Source organism: Schistosoma haematobium, chromosome 1 (genome assembly GCF_000699445.3).
Source record: "Schistosoma haematobium chromosome 1, whole genome shotgun sequence".
Lineage (NCBI taxonomy): Eukaryota > Metazoa > Platyhelminthes > Trematoda > Strigeidida > Schistosomatidae > Schistosoma > Schistosoma haematobium.
Window position 1 is genome coordinate 40878809 of NC_067196.1, and position 15666 is coordinate 40894474.

Sequence of the window (15666 nt, forward strand, 5' to 3'; positions counted from 1 at the left end):
ACGCAGGAATTCAAAAACCTGAACAAGACGACAATGCTCGTTCAACGATTCAATGACAGTTAACATATGGCTCCTAGGATACGGTACTACACATTAAGGGGTGTAAGAGGTCCGTGAAAAAGTCGAAGTACCTCTTTGTGCAACCCTACTGGTTCATGGGAAGACCGATACATCCTGTGAAGTGTAAGATAGCTCAAAGTGAGTAGGTAGTATGTTTTGAACCATACGTTAGCAAATGATAAATGAACAGATTTGCTTGATTAGGACCGCCTTGTCTAGCTTGAGTAACCAATGTTGTAAATTTCTAAAAGATCCCTAAATGGAGGCCTGTGTACTATATATGAGAATAGAATCACTGGAATCAAGAAGCGATTTATTTATGTGGATGAGCAACTTCCCAGTTCGACGTAAAGAAAATATGAGGTCGCTCCATTCCGTCTAGGTAAAGACAGTGCTCAGATGAACTTCACAGGAAGTGTTCGTGGAAGAATTCTTGGTTACATTATACATCAGTAACTTCCTGAGTATTTTATTAGCACTGATCTTGTTGGAGGATATATAACCAAGGACAATGGACCAACTTTGTTAATGCTTATTCAGTCAGCTAATTCAGAGAAAAGGATACCAAATGTAATTATTCCATCAGAAGTAATATAAATCCCTTAGCCATCTGCCATTCTAAAGGTGAATATAAAATTTTTTATCTTTCATGTTACTTTGATAAATGGCCTTCAAACTAATTTACCTTCAACGAAAGTATAGGCGCGCCTTATGTCCCAAAAAACGTGATGGATTGTATGACTTGTCATCGCATTAATTTTTATGAATACCAACCGTCACCGTTTCTATGTTTAGCTCGCAGTAAATGTGGTTTAATTGCTGCTGGAAGGTCAAATGGTTCGGTGGATGTGTATGATGAAAACCGAGACTTTTTCATTGTTGCACATTTTCCACGCCGATTATGTTGTTCAGTTGAGTCTGTAGTTTGGATGCAATCAAGATTATTTTGCACAGGTGCACTGGGCCGTCTCGTAGAGCTTGATATACAGGCTTCCAGCATCAAGGGGTCTTGTTTGTTAGTAGGAAGTCCAGTCGCTCGATGTATGACGGTCTTCGAAGATAACATAGTTGTAGGTTTCTCAAGAGTGTTCTGATTTTTATTTTCTTCCAGGTGGGCAATGACGAAGGGTTTATCACGTTTTTTTCAACCGACAAAACAGATCCAGCTCCTAAACTTACGATTCCTAAGCTCTCTGGTACATACATTATACTTAATTATTGGTTAAGGGAAAATTTTGTCTGTAGCTTGTACTCATCAAGACAAAGGTATTTTGGCAACAGGCACTAGCACTGGCTCTCTTCTCCTGATATCTATTCGTGATGGTGTATCTAAAGTAATGTTTACGCTAACAGAATCGAACAAAGCCTGTCTTATCTGGGCTCTATTATTCGCTGGGTAAGACATGAGCTATTGCTACCTTTTACCAAATATTTCCACAAAACAAAGCTTCATAAATAGTCACCTAGTCTGCAATTGTGTAATTTTATGGAACTCATGACCTATCTTTGATGAAACATATAGGTTTAAATTCATTTATGAACAAAAATTAAGTTTCTGTTACAATAACCTGCTCCACAAACAAACATCTTTCAGGCCCAAGCCAACGAGTACTCGTTAGATGTTTACATTTACGGTTGTCATATTTTTGAGCTAGCTGTCATTTGCATTTACCATACATGTAAATGCTTTTTACAAATTGATCTAATAGATGTCAGTGAATACCAAAAATTCTAGAAATTTATTAGAATGAATGAACTGTATTAGAAAAGAACTTCATTTTGTTTGGTATGCGTATGACTATTAGCATCGCTTTTGGATACTGTATTATGAAATGTCAGCTTTGGATAGATTGTATACCTGTGTTCCTTATGTATAGTTATGTATACTTATTTCTTCCAAGTGCATTTGCGACAATAAATTTTCAAAAAGCTAGGTGTTTCTGCTCAGGATATGATCAAGTTGTGGACTTACGCTCTTGTGCTTAGAACGAATTCTCGGCATAAAGGTTTGTGATCGAAATTGTAAGATTATTGTTAATTCTTTGTACTTTAGCTCATTTACTTTACAGAGTGTTAAATTTTTTTGTAATAGTAGTAATTTTGCCGTGTCCAGTGGTAAAACAGAGGAAATCTATATATTTGTAAGTAGTACATTAAGCTAATTTAGTAGACTTAAACAAACATTCGAGGATTTTTTTTAGTGTTTTGCGGGAATATAGATTGTGTCCATCATAACTGGTGTATCTTTGGCAGTTTAAACAAACAGTTAGCATTACGTTTTGGAGTAACTATGTCCTGGTAGGTTATTTACTGGTGACTATTGGTACGCTTAAGCTTAACAGCCAGCTCAATTGACTAGAGAATGAACGACCTACAAGCCAATTTCTCCCAATCGTCTGCGACAGTCAGTCAGTAACAACCTAGAACTTCGTACGTACGTACGTCAGTTCGAGTTGCCATACCACATTAGCACACAAATACAATTGTCGATTCAAATCCCGTAGTGGTAGAGGTAGTAAGAGTATAAGTAGTATTCTGAAAGATTGGGGTTATTCAATGAGTATAATCCAGTGAAATAAATTTGGAAAGAAAATAAAAGACATAGAGGATTCAGAAGATTAGAATTTGGAAAAACACAGAGTAAATGCACCTGCGCCATCGCAAACGATTTTGAGCCATGTCATTCAAGGTCTCTAACCATCGGTTGCTATCATATCGTGGATCCCAAACAGGTAGTCTACACCAATCGTTTGTGACACTTTCCCGTGTCTATTTCGCGTTCATATTTTGCATATAGGCATGTTATTAAATGAAAGAATCATTCATTTGGCTTGTTGTATTGTCTTCCAATTCTCATCATTCGGGGGCTAAAGTCAATTATATGATTTCATGATTGCCCATTGCTCGGTTACCTTATATTATTGCGTTTATCCATCCATTAGAATTCTACTCATCAATTTAAAAAAATCGAAATTTGGCCTTATGACACGCGGGAAGTTTACTTCATAGCAGTCGGAAAGCATCTAAGCTGTCCGGATATGTTCAGTAAGATTGTCTATTATATATTCGCTAGTTGTTTGAAGTGAATGATAGAAATGAGTCGTGTTAAATAGTTGGAGGGGATTGGCGGCAGTCCTCGAAACTGGGCTCTATCTCTCGCCGACACTCGATTGGGCGTATTCGCACTCACATCACCAAGGTTCGCAGTATGAGATGTTACGGTCAAGCCTCGGCTGAATAGTTGTGGGACCGATAAGTTCATGCATGTTTATCAATGAGTTGTACCAGTGTCGTTTCTGTAGTCTTTAGTACTGATCTAATTCTTAGCATCAATAAATCTGTTCGCTTCCCAAGGGTTATTTCAAGGTTATATAATTCAGGTACTAAAAGCCCTAATTAACGTGGTTCGAAATATCACAAACGCATCCATTTATCTTGTGAGCACTTAATCTTCTTCAACCCTTTTTATTTAAACCAGTTCTTAAGTGTTGTTATTGTCCATTCTCTCTTTGCTGCTGTGAAATATACTGAGCTTTGAAGAACATTGTATAAAGGCTATCACCTACCTAAATCGGAGTAAGGAAGGAAGAAGTTTAACCTGCAAACTTTTAGTTGAAAGTTGAGTGCTTTAACCACAAGATCACCTGTGGAAATCTACTACTTGTGTCGTATGAGACAGAATTTGTCTCATCCGTTCAGTACACCCAGATCAATTTAATAATATCCACTTTTTAAGATATTTTGTATGAAAATAAAATCTAACAGATAAAGTTACTTGTGAAAGTCAGTCAGTCAGTAACAACGTAGAACTTCGTACGTACGTACGTCAGTTCGAGTTGCCACACCACATTAGCACAAAGATGCAGTGGTCGATTCAAATCCCGTAGTGGTAGAGGTAATAAGAGTGTAAGCAGTAATCGGGAAAATTAGTGTTTGGAGATGTTATTTAAAGAGTATAATACAGTGAAATAAATTTGGAAAGAGAAAAAAAGAGACAAGGAGGAATAAACAGATCAAAGTTTGAGAGAACACAAAGAGTGTATGCACCTGCGCCATTGCAAACGCAGGTGAAAGTAAGATTTTAGAGAAATCCTACATTAATAAAAATATTCAGCCACACCACCTTAACAATGCTTTCGACTAAACGTAATATTAGATGCTTTATAAATATATTTAAGGCTCCAACTACCTGGCTGATGGAGTCCTAACACACTCAAGTTATGGTTAATCTAAATCACGATAATTCTGACTTCATTATATGTTCTAATCTGCTTGCACCTAATTGTTGTAAATGTTTTTTATATTTTACAGATAGATTTTTCATTGTTAAAGATATACCTCAGTCGTCTTATTTATTCTCTTGATTTCCTTTTGCAGTGGATTTTTATTTTCTGGAGATAGTAGAGGCGTGGTGTGTATTTGGGATATATCTGTCGGCGGCCAGTTATATAGTTTCTCTTGTCATCATGCTGATGTCCTTGCTTTGGCTTCCAATCTCGATGGTTCCATCATTTTTAGTGGTGGGGCAGATGCTATTGTACGGAGATTCGAATTCTCTTTATCTGAAACTGGAGATGGTATTTCTATTATTCAGTTTTTTGTCTTATTTTATGTACTTGTATGTTTGTAGCACTTTATCATGCAGTACTACATAGTTAAAGTTAAATTTATTGGTATCATCATTAATTTTTATAGATTTACTAATGTGTATTTGATTATTTATCCAAACATATTTGACAAGACATTAAAAATACGTTAAGGCTGACATCACTCCAATCCTATCTGCATCAGGTTATGTATTTCAGATGTAAAACAAATAGTGAAACCCGTTTATATTTCAATCATTAGTAGGTCACTCTTAACATCGCAAAATTTTTAAGATTAGATACAGTGAAAAATGCTAACGAGTCAGATTTGTAGTGCTTTAAATTAAGTTGTTTTTAATCTGGGTTCTCAGTTAGAAAGTGTTTTAAGTAATGGTGTTTTTTTATATTTTCTTACTTATATCAGTCATTAAGCCTGATTTATATGTTGGGTTCGATTATCTGAATTTATTACGGTTTTACAGCCTGAAAATAGCTAAGAAGTATTTCCTGGTTTTATCTTATCCATTTAACTGGTATGAAATTGATGCAGTATGTCTTATAAAAATCTACACAGCTTAAAAGATCACTAATTACGAGAAATCTTCCAATCTTCTTCAAAACAACCAGCAGCATTTTCTGTAAACCAAAATATAGTTTTATCTAGTATCACTGTTATAATAATCTGTAACAGCAGGCTTATTGTTGTTGTCAGCAAGATATAACGAATAGTAAAGCCATGGTAGGTTTTTTTGATGATATATCGGTACAGCTCTAGAAAGCTCTCTTTGCTTGTACCAACTTGCACCACGAGATCGTCTGTCTACTAAAAAGGAAGTAATCCACTCTGTATTACTCTCTGGTCGTGAAACATGGCTTATAAAAATAAAAGATGTGTAAACTGCCGGTTTTTTAACAGGAATATTTTCTTAACATTGCTTAGGTTTGATAAAGCAGTCTGATGTATAATCCTAAGAGTAGCGCACTAGACAAATATCTGGACCCAGTTGGTATGATTGTGTATTACATTCTTGCTTATCTGGCTTTCCATTGCCACAAGAGGCAAACAACATGTAATCTAAATACCCAGAACAACAAGACACAATTGCAAAGACCCAGAGTTTATATAAAATTTATTGAACCAACTTTTCGTTTACGCTTTAGCCATTCACTGAGACTGATTGGTTGAAAATAGACCAATCGTCTTACTACGACTTGATTTTAGACTGTACATGGAGTCAGGATTCTATCCAGCTACAATTATATCTTCATCGAACTCGATGGTCTAGACACATGTTTGAGTATGTCTAACTACCTCCAACCTCGGCGTTTGATTTTATCTGTAGTAGAGACAATTTTAAGAATCAAGGCATGGTTTCTGTTCATGCGGTGAATAACTATTGCTATGAGGCGTGTTAGTGGATGTTGACTACATGATTTGGATCCACGTAATAACCACATCCAGTGATTGCGGGTGTTAGATAACATAGTTCGGTCATAGTGGCCCAGGCACACTTACTCTTCAACCCGCTCCAACTTCTTGAACCTTATTATTGTCTCTCACGTATTATTCTTCAAATTCATGCTTTCTTCTTGAATCATGTTCTTCAATGTTTAATTTATCCCTTTATCATTGATAACACTATTTCGACGATTTTGCATCATTGCTAATTTCATTTTGCCTTAGTGATATGATATGGCAACTTGAGTTAAGGGATGTTTGTGCCAGGCCTTGTGACTGATTAACTGATTGTGGTTTCGATGTACTTGAATCAAACAAATATGGGCATGTACATAAAGTTTATAAAATGATTATTTTTGTGAATTGTACACTGTTCTATGCAAGAATATCTTCATGATATAATATATATTATATATGGGTTATTCACACATTATTTTGATTATTCGTTTGGTCCGGTGTTAGCTGTAAATCTAATCACTGGTTAATAGCAAACTATTTTAAGCTGAAATTCTTTTCGTTCTGGAAAGCAAATCTCGATCGTAGGTTCATTGTATTTCGCACTTTTTTTCGCTCACTATTTTAATTATCACCTACTTTTTCATGTTTCCCATTATCAGGTCAGTGGCAATGTAGTGGTATAATTAGGGGTTCTAGACGTGATATTCATGGGCTAGCCTTCATCCCAGGTCATCATCATGATCCTAGCGCAGAATCTTCATTTTCAGATGTCCGTTTCGAACCTCATCGTCTTCTTGCTGTGGGACAAGATGCATGTCTACAAGTAATGCCATGTGAATCAATCGAAACGGGTGTTGGAGTCCTTGCTTTGGCTGAAAAGACTTTGGCTGTCAACGTTGGAAGACCTCAAGATGAGCAGAAAGCAGATAATGGATATGTCGCTGCTCTCCCATTTTGGCCTGCTTCTGTTGCACCTTCGCGTCCATCACCAGGATGCTTTGTAACTTTGCCTATAGGATTAGTACATGGTACTTTTGGTGGTCAGGCTGGTGTATCTCGTCATTTATGTCTTCTGCACTACCCAGACAAACTTTGTTTAGTACGTCTTGGTCAACCACTCACATCTGGTCGTAAGAAAGTTTTTGAAAAGTTTTATTCTATGAATCTTGGGCCACTTCAAGTAGTAGAAATTCATCCATCTAAGGGTATGGAATTTATTAAATCTAGTTTATCTCCTTGTGGATCTTTGATTGTCTACAGCGACTTCAAACGAACTCGACTGCTGAAATTAGATGTGGTAAGTCGGAAACTGTTACGTAACGTTCGGTTCATCATTCGTTGGAATGCTTTGTTTTATGTTGGATTAAAACTAGAGGATATCTAATCCTGCTTTGTACACTTTATTTACTTAATATACCCATGTTCAAGATGCCTGTTTATAAATAGCTTTTTACAATGTATTAACATTGATTCTTTATATGATCAGCCAAATGGTGCAACTAACAATTAGTGACAACTCTCATCAGGATGTTGATAAGTGGCATCTTTATTACATAGGTTCGCCTGAAGATAAAGTATAACTATTCAGCATGATACACTTTATCTTAATATCCACATATCATAACTTGTTCGGTTCGAGTTGATTATTGTTACCATTTATTGACAACTCATTTATTTACATAATCTTATTCTATAAGAGGTAAGTGACAGTATACTAATAACCTCGATAGTGAGGAACTTAAATGGAGCAGTTAATGAAATTGATTCGAATAGTTCAATATGGTGTTATACAATTATTGTGTATACTCTTCAAGTTGATGATAAAAACATATCTATCCACTTATTGTTATTTTTCAACAATTAGCTTGGTGCTAACAACTAAAATAACTAAATACACCTTGTTTTTGTCATCAATGCATTCGCTGATAGGCATTTAAGAATAAAGGAAGAAGTTTCTGTTTGTCAAAAGCAAAAGTGAAACCAGTTGAATGGGGTAGTAGTTCGCATGATTCAATTTGTAGTTCTACAAAATCTCGTAATAAGCGAATACGTTTGGATAGTTGGAGCAAATCGTCTTCAAATACATCATCTTCAGAGACAGAAACAGACACAGAAGAAATGCTACAAGACTCGGATATCCTGCAATATTTCACCATGGATAAATCATTCCAGTCATCGGGTGGGCAGGGTCAACGTAGGTTGTCTACTGAGGATTTGTGTGATTTGCCTGGCTCAGAGCAGAAGAAATTAAATGCGACAACTATTCCACCTTCGTGTTTGATGGCTTTTACTCCCAAATCAGAACACCTGTTATTGGTAACCCAAAAGCGTGGAAAATTTATTTGTATATCTGTAGAGAATGGCAGTATTTTGTGGGATCGAAACATCGGCGAAGGTATGTACATTGACTTATTTTGATTGATAGCCTTTGTAGAACCATTATATCTTCTTAGTACTCGCATTTTTCATTTTGTAATGTACTAACCTTGCTCTACGGCAATCATGGTGATCGTCATTGTATTCACCATTATTTTGTATCTTGCTATTGGGGTTCAGTATGGGCCTACGACGTTTACGGATTTATGATCAAAAACAGTTTAGCTACTCTAATACGATCGGTTCTCTTTTCCGTTGGCGAGGGCCCTTTACACACAACGCATCATAACCCCGACAGCTAACACTGAAGGAAGACATATTACAGGGAACTTGATTTTCTATGTAGAACAAGCAACACAAAACGAATTGTACAACTATTGTTTCTGTAGTAGCGAAATATGGCCTTGAACCACAAATTTAGTTAACTAAAAACAGTGGCAACCAGTCAGAGGGCAAAGGTTATGCTGGAAGACGAAGTGGAAAAGAATGTGTGAGTGGTTATCGTCTCTGAAGAGATTTTAGCCATTCTAACAAAATTTGATTATTCTTGTGATCGCCTTAGCAGTTATACGAAGCGAAACCTTCAGTATAAACCTCTGCAATAACTTTCTTTTACAAAGCGTTTCCAGTTGAAAAGATTCTCAATCATTTCACGTGAAATGTATGCGTTATGTATCTAATAAGATTGAACTGGCTAGTTTCAAAATGTGAATGTTTATCTGTAAGTTCACTGATAATCCAGTTAACAGGTATCCCTCTTATCCTGTTCACCCTTTTCAAAAGTCTACATAGCTCGGTACAGTCTGTCGTTTGAACTTCAATAGTAGCGTGAATGGTAACAATAATGATCGGTACACAGCAATTGAAAGTCTGTGAATTATATATTGGACACTGCTCAAAAAGACGTAACCTATCTACCAAATAAATTAAGCGGACATTTGTATTCGATATTAACACAAGACCAGAAGACTAGTAGAGATAAGAAAAACGCTTTTATCAAAATACTCTTTATGAAGTATCGTTAATAACACAAGAGTTGTGTGACTTGATGTGTGTTTTTATTTGCTTTTTGTGTTTCTATGGTTACAGTTAGCGGTTTTGATGTACGGAGAATTTTGGTGTTAGAGCAGTCAAAGAAAATATTCGTGCAAAAATTTCCAAGAACTTATTAATTTAAGGACAATCATAACAAAATATAATCCGCATACTACTTTACAGGTCATTCATAGTATAATACTTATTACAAAGTATTTGCTTTTACGTAACTAAATCCCTGACTTGTAGCGTTGCTGTTTTTACTGGGATTAGTCAGATAAAGCCTGAATCCTAAGATTTTGAGTTATCATTCTCCTAATTATAATAAACAGTATAACATCAAATGACACGAAAAATTGGAAATAAATCATTCTTACGAACAGTAATGTGTAGAGATGGATTGATTGTCACTACCTCCGCCAGCCCAACCATCAGGTGTCGTATTTCTCTTATATCAAAGTTTGATAGTCAGTAGTTCAATGTGTTGATGCGAAATATCTACTTGATTACTTACGATAATTTCTACTCTGAAACTGTACCTGGATGTTTTTTAATTGCTGTAGTACAATAAATATTTTACAAGGTGCTGTCATTTGTTGCAATAAAATATCGTTTTTCCTCTCAAGTCTCAATAAGAGTGGTTCCTTTTTTTCTACCGGTATCCGACTTTACTTTTAACCCTAAAACCTGGTGACGATGACACCATCAGAATTCAGGAGTAACAGATACTATAATCGCTTTCTCTGAAATATCACATTGTGTACTTAATGCGACATATGGAATCTCTTCTTGCTAGTTTTAAGTAAACCTTTGACTAACTTTGAACTTGGAAATGTAGGTATCACTTCTTCATCCTCAGCAGTTAGCGGTTTAAATATGTTTCTCAACTTTTTGTGCAGACGAGATTGTTTTTATCGTTATTTTACGGTTTTAACTGCAGCCACAGTTCTATTTTATGACATTATCGAAGCTAATAATGGTTAATGTGTGTTGATTAATGATATTGTAGTGAACAGAACACGGGTGGGGACAATCGAATGTATTTAACACAAAATTACAAGACTTGTTAATAAAATCTAACAATCATAAAGTAAATGCTTAATTTGCAAAATGTCCACCAATTGTCTCAAAATGACTCAGACTTCACTGTTCTTGCATTTTCATACAAATTGCATCCTGTTTCCATTCTTTACTGTTCGATCCTCTTGTCTCTCTGCTACCAGATCATCTGTTCACGACTAACATCATATACTACTTATGTCAATATAAGTAGCACACACCACAATATAACTAGTATATTGATCTATAAATTTAAGTTTTACCTAATGTATACATGTCGATTTTGTCAAATGACGTGGTATCATATCTTTGACAAATCCTTTCTCATTTTGTTGAACAATCACAAACTTGTATTAGTAGCTTTGTACTATTACATATGGTGTGTTAACATTTAATGGCTTTAGAAACGTGAGTTTATTGTTTGAATTATTAATATTATGTTGGGAAGGTTATGCTCGTATGTAAACTTCATATAACAGTATGTTTTTCGCTTTAATTGCATAAACTAAATGGATTTACAAAGTTTCATGTTGTCATATACTTGTGGTTGTGTTATAAACAAAGACGAATAGTGACTAGCAGTGGAATCCAGGACGCGCGTTTCGTCCTATTTTGGACTCGTCAGCTGAATGTACTTGCATTTCTGAGTTGAGTGTTCACTTCGAGACTCAAACCCAGTACCGTTCGCTTCAAATGCCATCGCCTTATCCATTTACCTACTGAGTCCCGACAGCCACTTGCTTGTGCAATGGGGTGAAGTTTAAATTCACTTGGTGCTGTTTACCTGAATCTTCTCATTGTTTAGTTGTGTACCTAACTCACTTTTTCAGATGATGAGTTACATGTTCGAGCCCACATAATGTCTGTTTCAAATATTCTTACCGATTGTGGTTACTTAATTGGACTTGGCTGTTCTGATGCACGTGTACGCTTATATGATTCGCCAACTGGTTCTATCCTGTTCACGTGTTCCTGTATTGATTCAGTCAGTGGTCATTCACCTTTACCGGTATCAATCGCATTCCCAAGTATTATCAGCGAACAATCTGCCGAATCACCAATAACTACATTACCCAAACATCGTTTCTCAGTATTGTACACAAATGGTCAATTAAGAGAGTGGAAGATAACTATAAAACAGTCAAATAATGTAAATAATTCTGATGAGTCGGAACATACTACAAGTCCTCCAGTCCCAACAAAAAGTATAATTGGTGTTGGACTAAACAAATGGCTCGTTAAATTTTGGCGTACTATGGGTGAGGAAATTTCACGGAGTCTAGGAGTATTTCATAGTGTAGATTATATTGAACCCAATAAATGGCTGTTAGCTTCAAATCGATTTTTAGTTGTTTTGGTTTCTCATAAGGTGGGTGTTCATCTTTATTCTTAAGTGTGTTAATCAGATTTCCATTTCCTTGACATTTCTTTTTCATTCGTAATCATTGAGTTAATTCATGAATGAAATTGTTTATGGTGTTTACTTTAATCCTGGCCATACGTAACGTGTTTTAATGTAAGGAAGCTTTCAGTGTTTTATTTGATAGTTTTTAAAAAGCATTTCAATGAACGCGTAGTATGTTGTAAGCCATATTTACTTTTACACGTAATTGAATTTTTACAAAATATTTACAAACACTACAAAGTCATCTGTCTACAAGAATTATTGCTCTCAAACTTTGTTAAGCATGTGGAACGCTACAATTGTATAGAAATACTAAAATAAACGCATTTCCTTGAAAAAAGAAACCGATTGTGGCTAGAAATGGAAATCAGGACTCACGTTTCGTCCTATTTGAAGCGAAAGGCACGGCACAAATCCGGAGCAGACGCAGGTACATTCATCTGACAAGTCTCAAATTAGTTTCTTTTACTGACTACAATCTGTTTCTTCTATAACATTAGCAAAATAGCTATACCGAAGTGACCTGCGCAGAATTCATGTACGCTGTGACTGAGCGAGGCTCAATCAAGAATGTCAACCCAGTAACCCCAACAAATTAAACCGAATTTTTCTTGTTTTTCAAAAAAACTTATTTTGCTGTTCATGTCGAAAGTAAAAGAAGGACATACTACTTTCTTTTACACTTACGATCCAGACGTCTTTTTATCAGTATTACAAGGATTTATGTTCTATAATTCCTAGAATCTCAGTTGTATATTCAGAATTCGATGCCAGATTATAAGCTAATGCAAACATCGCCCACTTCACAAACTGAATCAGACTCTAACTTTTTTCGTTGTTTTAATCCATTCCTAAGGTTTGTAAAAATCACTCGACGTAACTATATTAGTTGGTTGATGATTTGAAACACTGCTAGTTTTCACTGGTAATTCTTTTCTCATAAATGTTTTTCTACTGTATGCAATGTTTACTGCAAAAAAATTGAGAATAATGTATTTGTAAAATCTCGGTGAAAGAATGTGAAGTAAATTCAACGTTTCGCCTCGCAATCTGGTCTAAGCTTTTTCAAGGAAAATATATCTTTAAAAGTGGTTATACCAGTTGTACATTTCCTTCGATAATTTGATGTGATATATTTTCCTTGGAAAAGCTTGGATCAGATTGCCAGGCGAAACGTTGGATTTACTTCAAATTCTTTCGCTGAGATTTTACAAATATATTCTTCCTCTATAATGTCTCACATTAACTCGGTGCCCAAATATTGTGAAACTGTTCGTTCAAATTTAGACGAAAGTTCTTATTTATTATTCTACAATAGCACCAGATTATCGAAGAAAACGTACAATTGGCATAACTCTTAAAATTGAGAATAGTTGTCAGATATTCTGCTTTTTGTGAGTTCAGGTTTCTAAAACTCAAATCAGCACTTCATCAATCAGTAGTGTGTTAAGTCTTTTAAAGCCGAATTAGGCCATACGTTGTCACGATTAGCATACATTTTTTGTTTCATGTTATACAGTAAAAGTTTACATCCAATTTACTCACATACTAATGTGAGTGCAGATACATGATAAAAGGTGCATACCATATATTTAAGTGCTTAAAGTTTGGTTCAGGCTATAAGATAATATTGTCTGCATGGTGAAAAAGGTTTCCTTCTAACTAACTAATTCGCGCCAGCATCATATGCTTTCGTCGGTAGCTTTCGGGATATTAGTTGGAAATGTGAAAAAAAAGTAGTGAATAAAAAGATTTCTGGATTGAACTGTTTTATTTGGTTGTGTATCATCATTTTCTTAAAACTTAGTGTGATAGCAGAATTCTTAAAATTTCACAGTACAGTCTTTCCATCATATTAAAACAGATCTCGTTTAACCACTGTTGCATTATTTCGTCATTCTTATAGTTAGTATATATCCTTTTCTGATCAGTGTCCGGATATTCTTTTCATTTTTGTTACTTATACTTTTGATAATTAGTGTAACTCATATACAAAGTACAGGTTTATGTACTCGACCTTAAGTTCCAGTTTTTGTAAAACTAACAAACCACTCAAACCGAAGTAAATTGGGTCATTATGCCAGAACTTTACAGTTTTGGAAGTGTTTGGCGTGAAATCTTTGAACTCCCGTTTTCTTTCATTAAGCACTTGTTTGTTGAATGTACCTGTAACCGAGTATGATGATCACATTATTATTTCGACTTATAGATGTAAAAATTGATGAGGCACTCATTCAGTGACTGTGCATATCAACAGACACTAATAAGATCGTTTATGTGCACTCATCTGTTTCGTTTTGTCTCTACTCTTAATGATCTTGAAACAATTTACAATATAGAATTATGAACTTGGGATGATCAAGAAGATCCTTACTTACAAGAGGACTGCTGATGACGACTACTGTTTGTATATTTGCGAAAATGTCAAAGTAGGTTCCATTTTTTGTCTTTGAATATGCTTCATTTGGTTTTGTAAAGTTTTAAATCAGATGTTTTAATGACAAATAGTTCGTGACATTATTCCATGCAATTAAGTCTGCTGTTCACTGACTTTCTGTATAGTTTTAAACACTAAACGAGTGTACTGACCACTGGTGTATTGTTGTTCTTCAGTATACGTCTTGGGAGTAGAAGCGTCCCAAAATTCACATTTTGGCTGGTAACGTGGTACAAAGTACCCTAAATTTCAGTACTTTGTTAGAAAACACGTTTATCTTCTGGCTTTACATGTCGCTTCTATGAATCCATTGTGCATCTTGTTGTGCTGATGCGGTATGGCAACCTGGACCGATGCACATATGTGCCTGGTCTTACGTTGTAGCTGACTGACTGAAAACGTAAACACATGTAGATCCATTACAGTACGTATTTTAAATATACTTTCATTTCTGTATCACGTTTTTGGACATTAATGTGCTCTACTCATCTTCACTATTCATTTACAATTCTTTCGAACTTCTCTTTGTTAATATGTTAGAGTACGTTTCATTCGTCATATTTTAATAATTCACGAATTATATCCTGTTATCCGATCTTGTTACAATGTCATACTACCACTACTCAAGCTGTAGCTATACCTCCTTTTCACTAAATAATGTCATGTTTCTTGTTCTATTCTTAAAAGAACTAAATTTCGAAAACTGATATCATACTGTACAACTTAATAATTTTAATTTACTAATTATTTGTTGCAACATTGATATATATTTTAGAACATAATTCAAACAAAAGTTCTATCAGAATCAGAAATCGCAGTTGTTTCGATCGATTCTAGAAATATAACTTCTCAACTGGCTCCACCATTACAGAGGAAATTGTACGGGACATGATATGTATTTCCTTGTATATATTTTCAATATAATTTTTCATATAAAAGACATACTTTACTTTGTCTATATTTTTAAACTGTAGAACTATAGTTTGTCAGTTCCTATCCAACACCACTTTTAGGTAAGTTTACTTCAGATCATCTCTGTGTCGTTTGTCAGCACCATCGCTAAAATACAAAATAACATACTAAGAGTGAAAGAAACATGTGTGGGCGGGACAAAAACCATTAAGGGGTATACGAATGGTAGGTTCAGACTTGCAGACCTAGGTACCCCATTTTTATGACGAAAGTTTTCTAGCTCTATCCATTGTATTTTAGGCAGTGTAGTGATGCATCTCTTTGTTGTGTAGCTTTTCTGAGTTGCTGCTCAGAGACTGCAGTTGAAGTCATACACGAC

General features: G+C 35.2%; 1 protein-coding gene across 2 annotated transcripts; it reads left to right on the forward strand.

The window, feature by feature from the left end:
* The first annotated feature begins 743 nt into the window (after positions 1-743).
* On the forward strand, positions 744-15314 carry CIRH1A_1 (U3 small nucleolar RNA-associated protein 4). 2 transcript variants are annotated; one of them, XM_051218221.1, is made up of 9 exons: positions 748-1130; positions 1172-1256; positions 1288-1456; positions 4438-4637; positions 6723-7360; positions 7993-8458; positions 11364-11902; positions 14278-14367; positions 15151-15314. In XM_051218221.1, exons 1-9 carry the CDS (start codon positions 1104-1106, stop codon positions 15265-15267), a joined length of 2331 nt encoding a protein of 776 aa, XP_051074063.1. In that variant the 5' UTR covers positions 748-1103; the 3' UTR covers positions 15268-15314. The 2 variants fall into 2 exon arrangements, with proteins under 2 accessions (XP_051074062.1, XP_051074063.1); XM_051218222.1 differs by having other exon boundaries at positions 744-1130; positions 1172-1456.
* The last annotated feature ends 352 nt before the right edge of the window (positions 15315-15666 follow it).

Coding starts and splice junctions, on each gene's coding strand:
- CIRH1A_1 (XM_051218221.1), top strand. CDS start 1,104: ATGACGGTCTTCGAAGATAACATAGTT. Junction 8,459..11,363: donor GGATCGAAACATCGGCGAAG/GTATGTACATTG, acceptor TCACTTTTTCAG/ATGATGAGTTACATGTTCGA. Junction 14,368..15,150: donor ATATTTGCGAAAATGTCAAA/GTAGGTTCCATT, acceptor TATATATTTTAG/AACATAATTCAAACAAAAGT.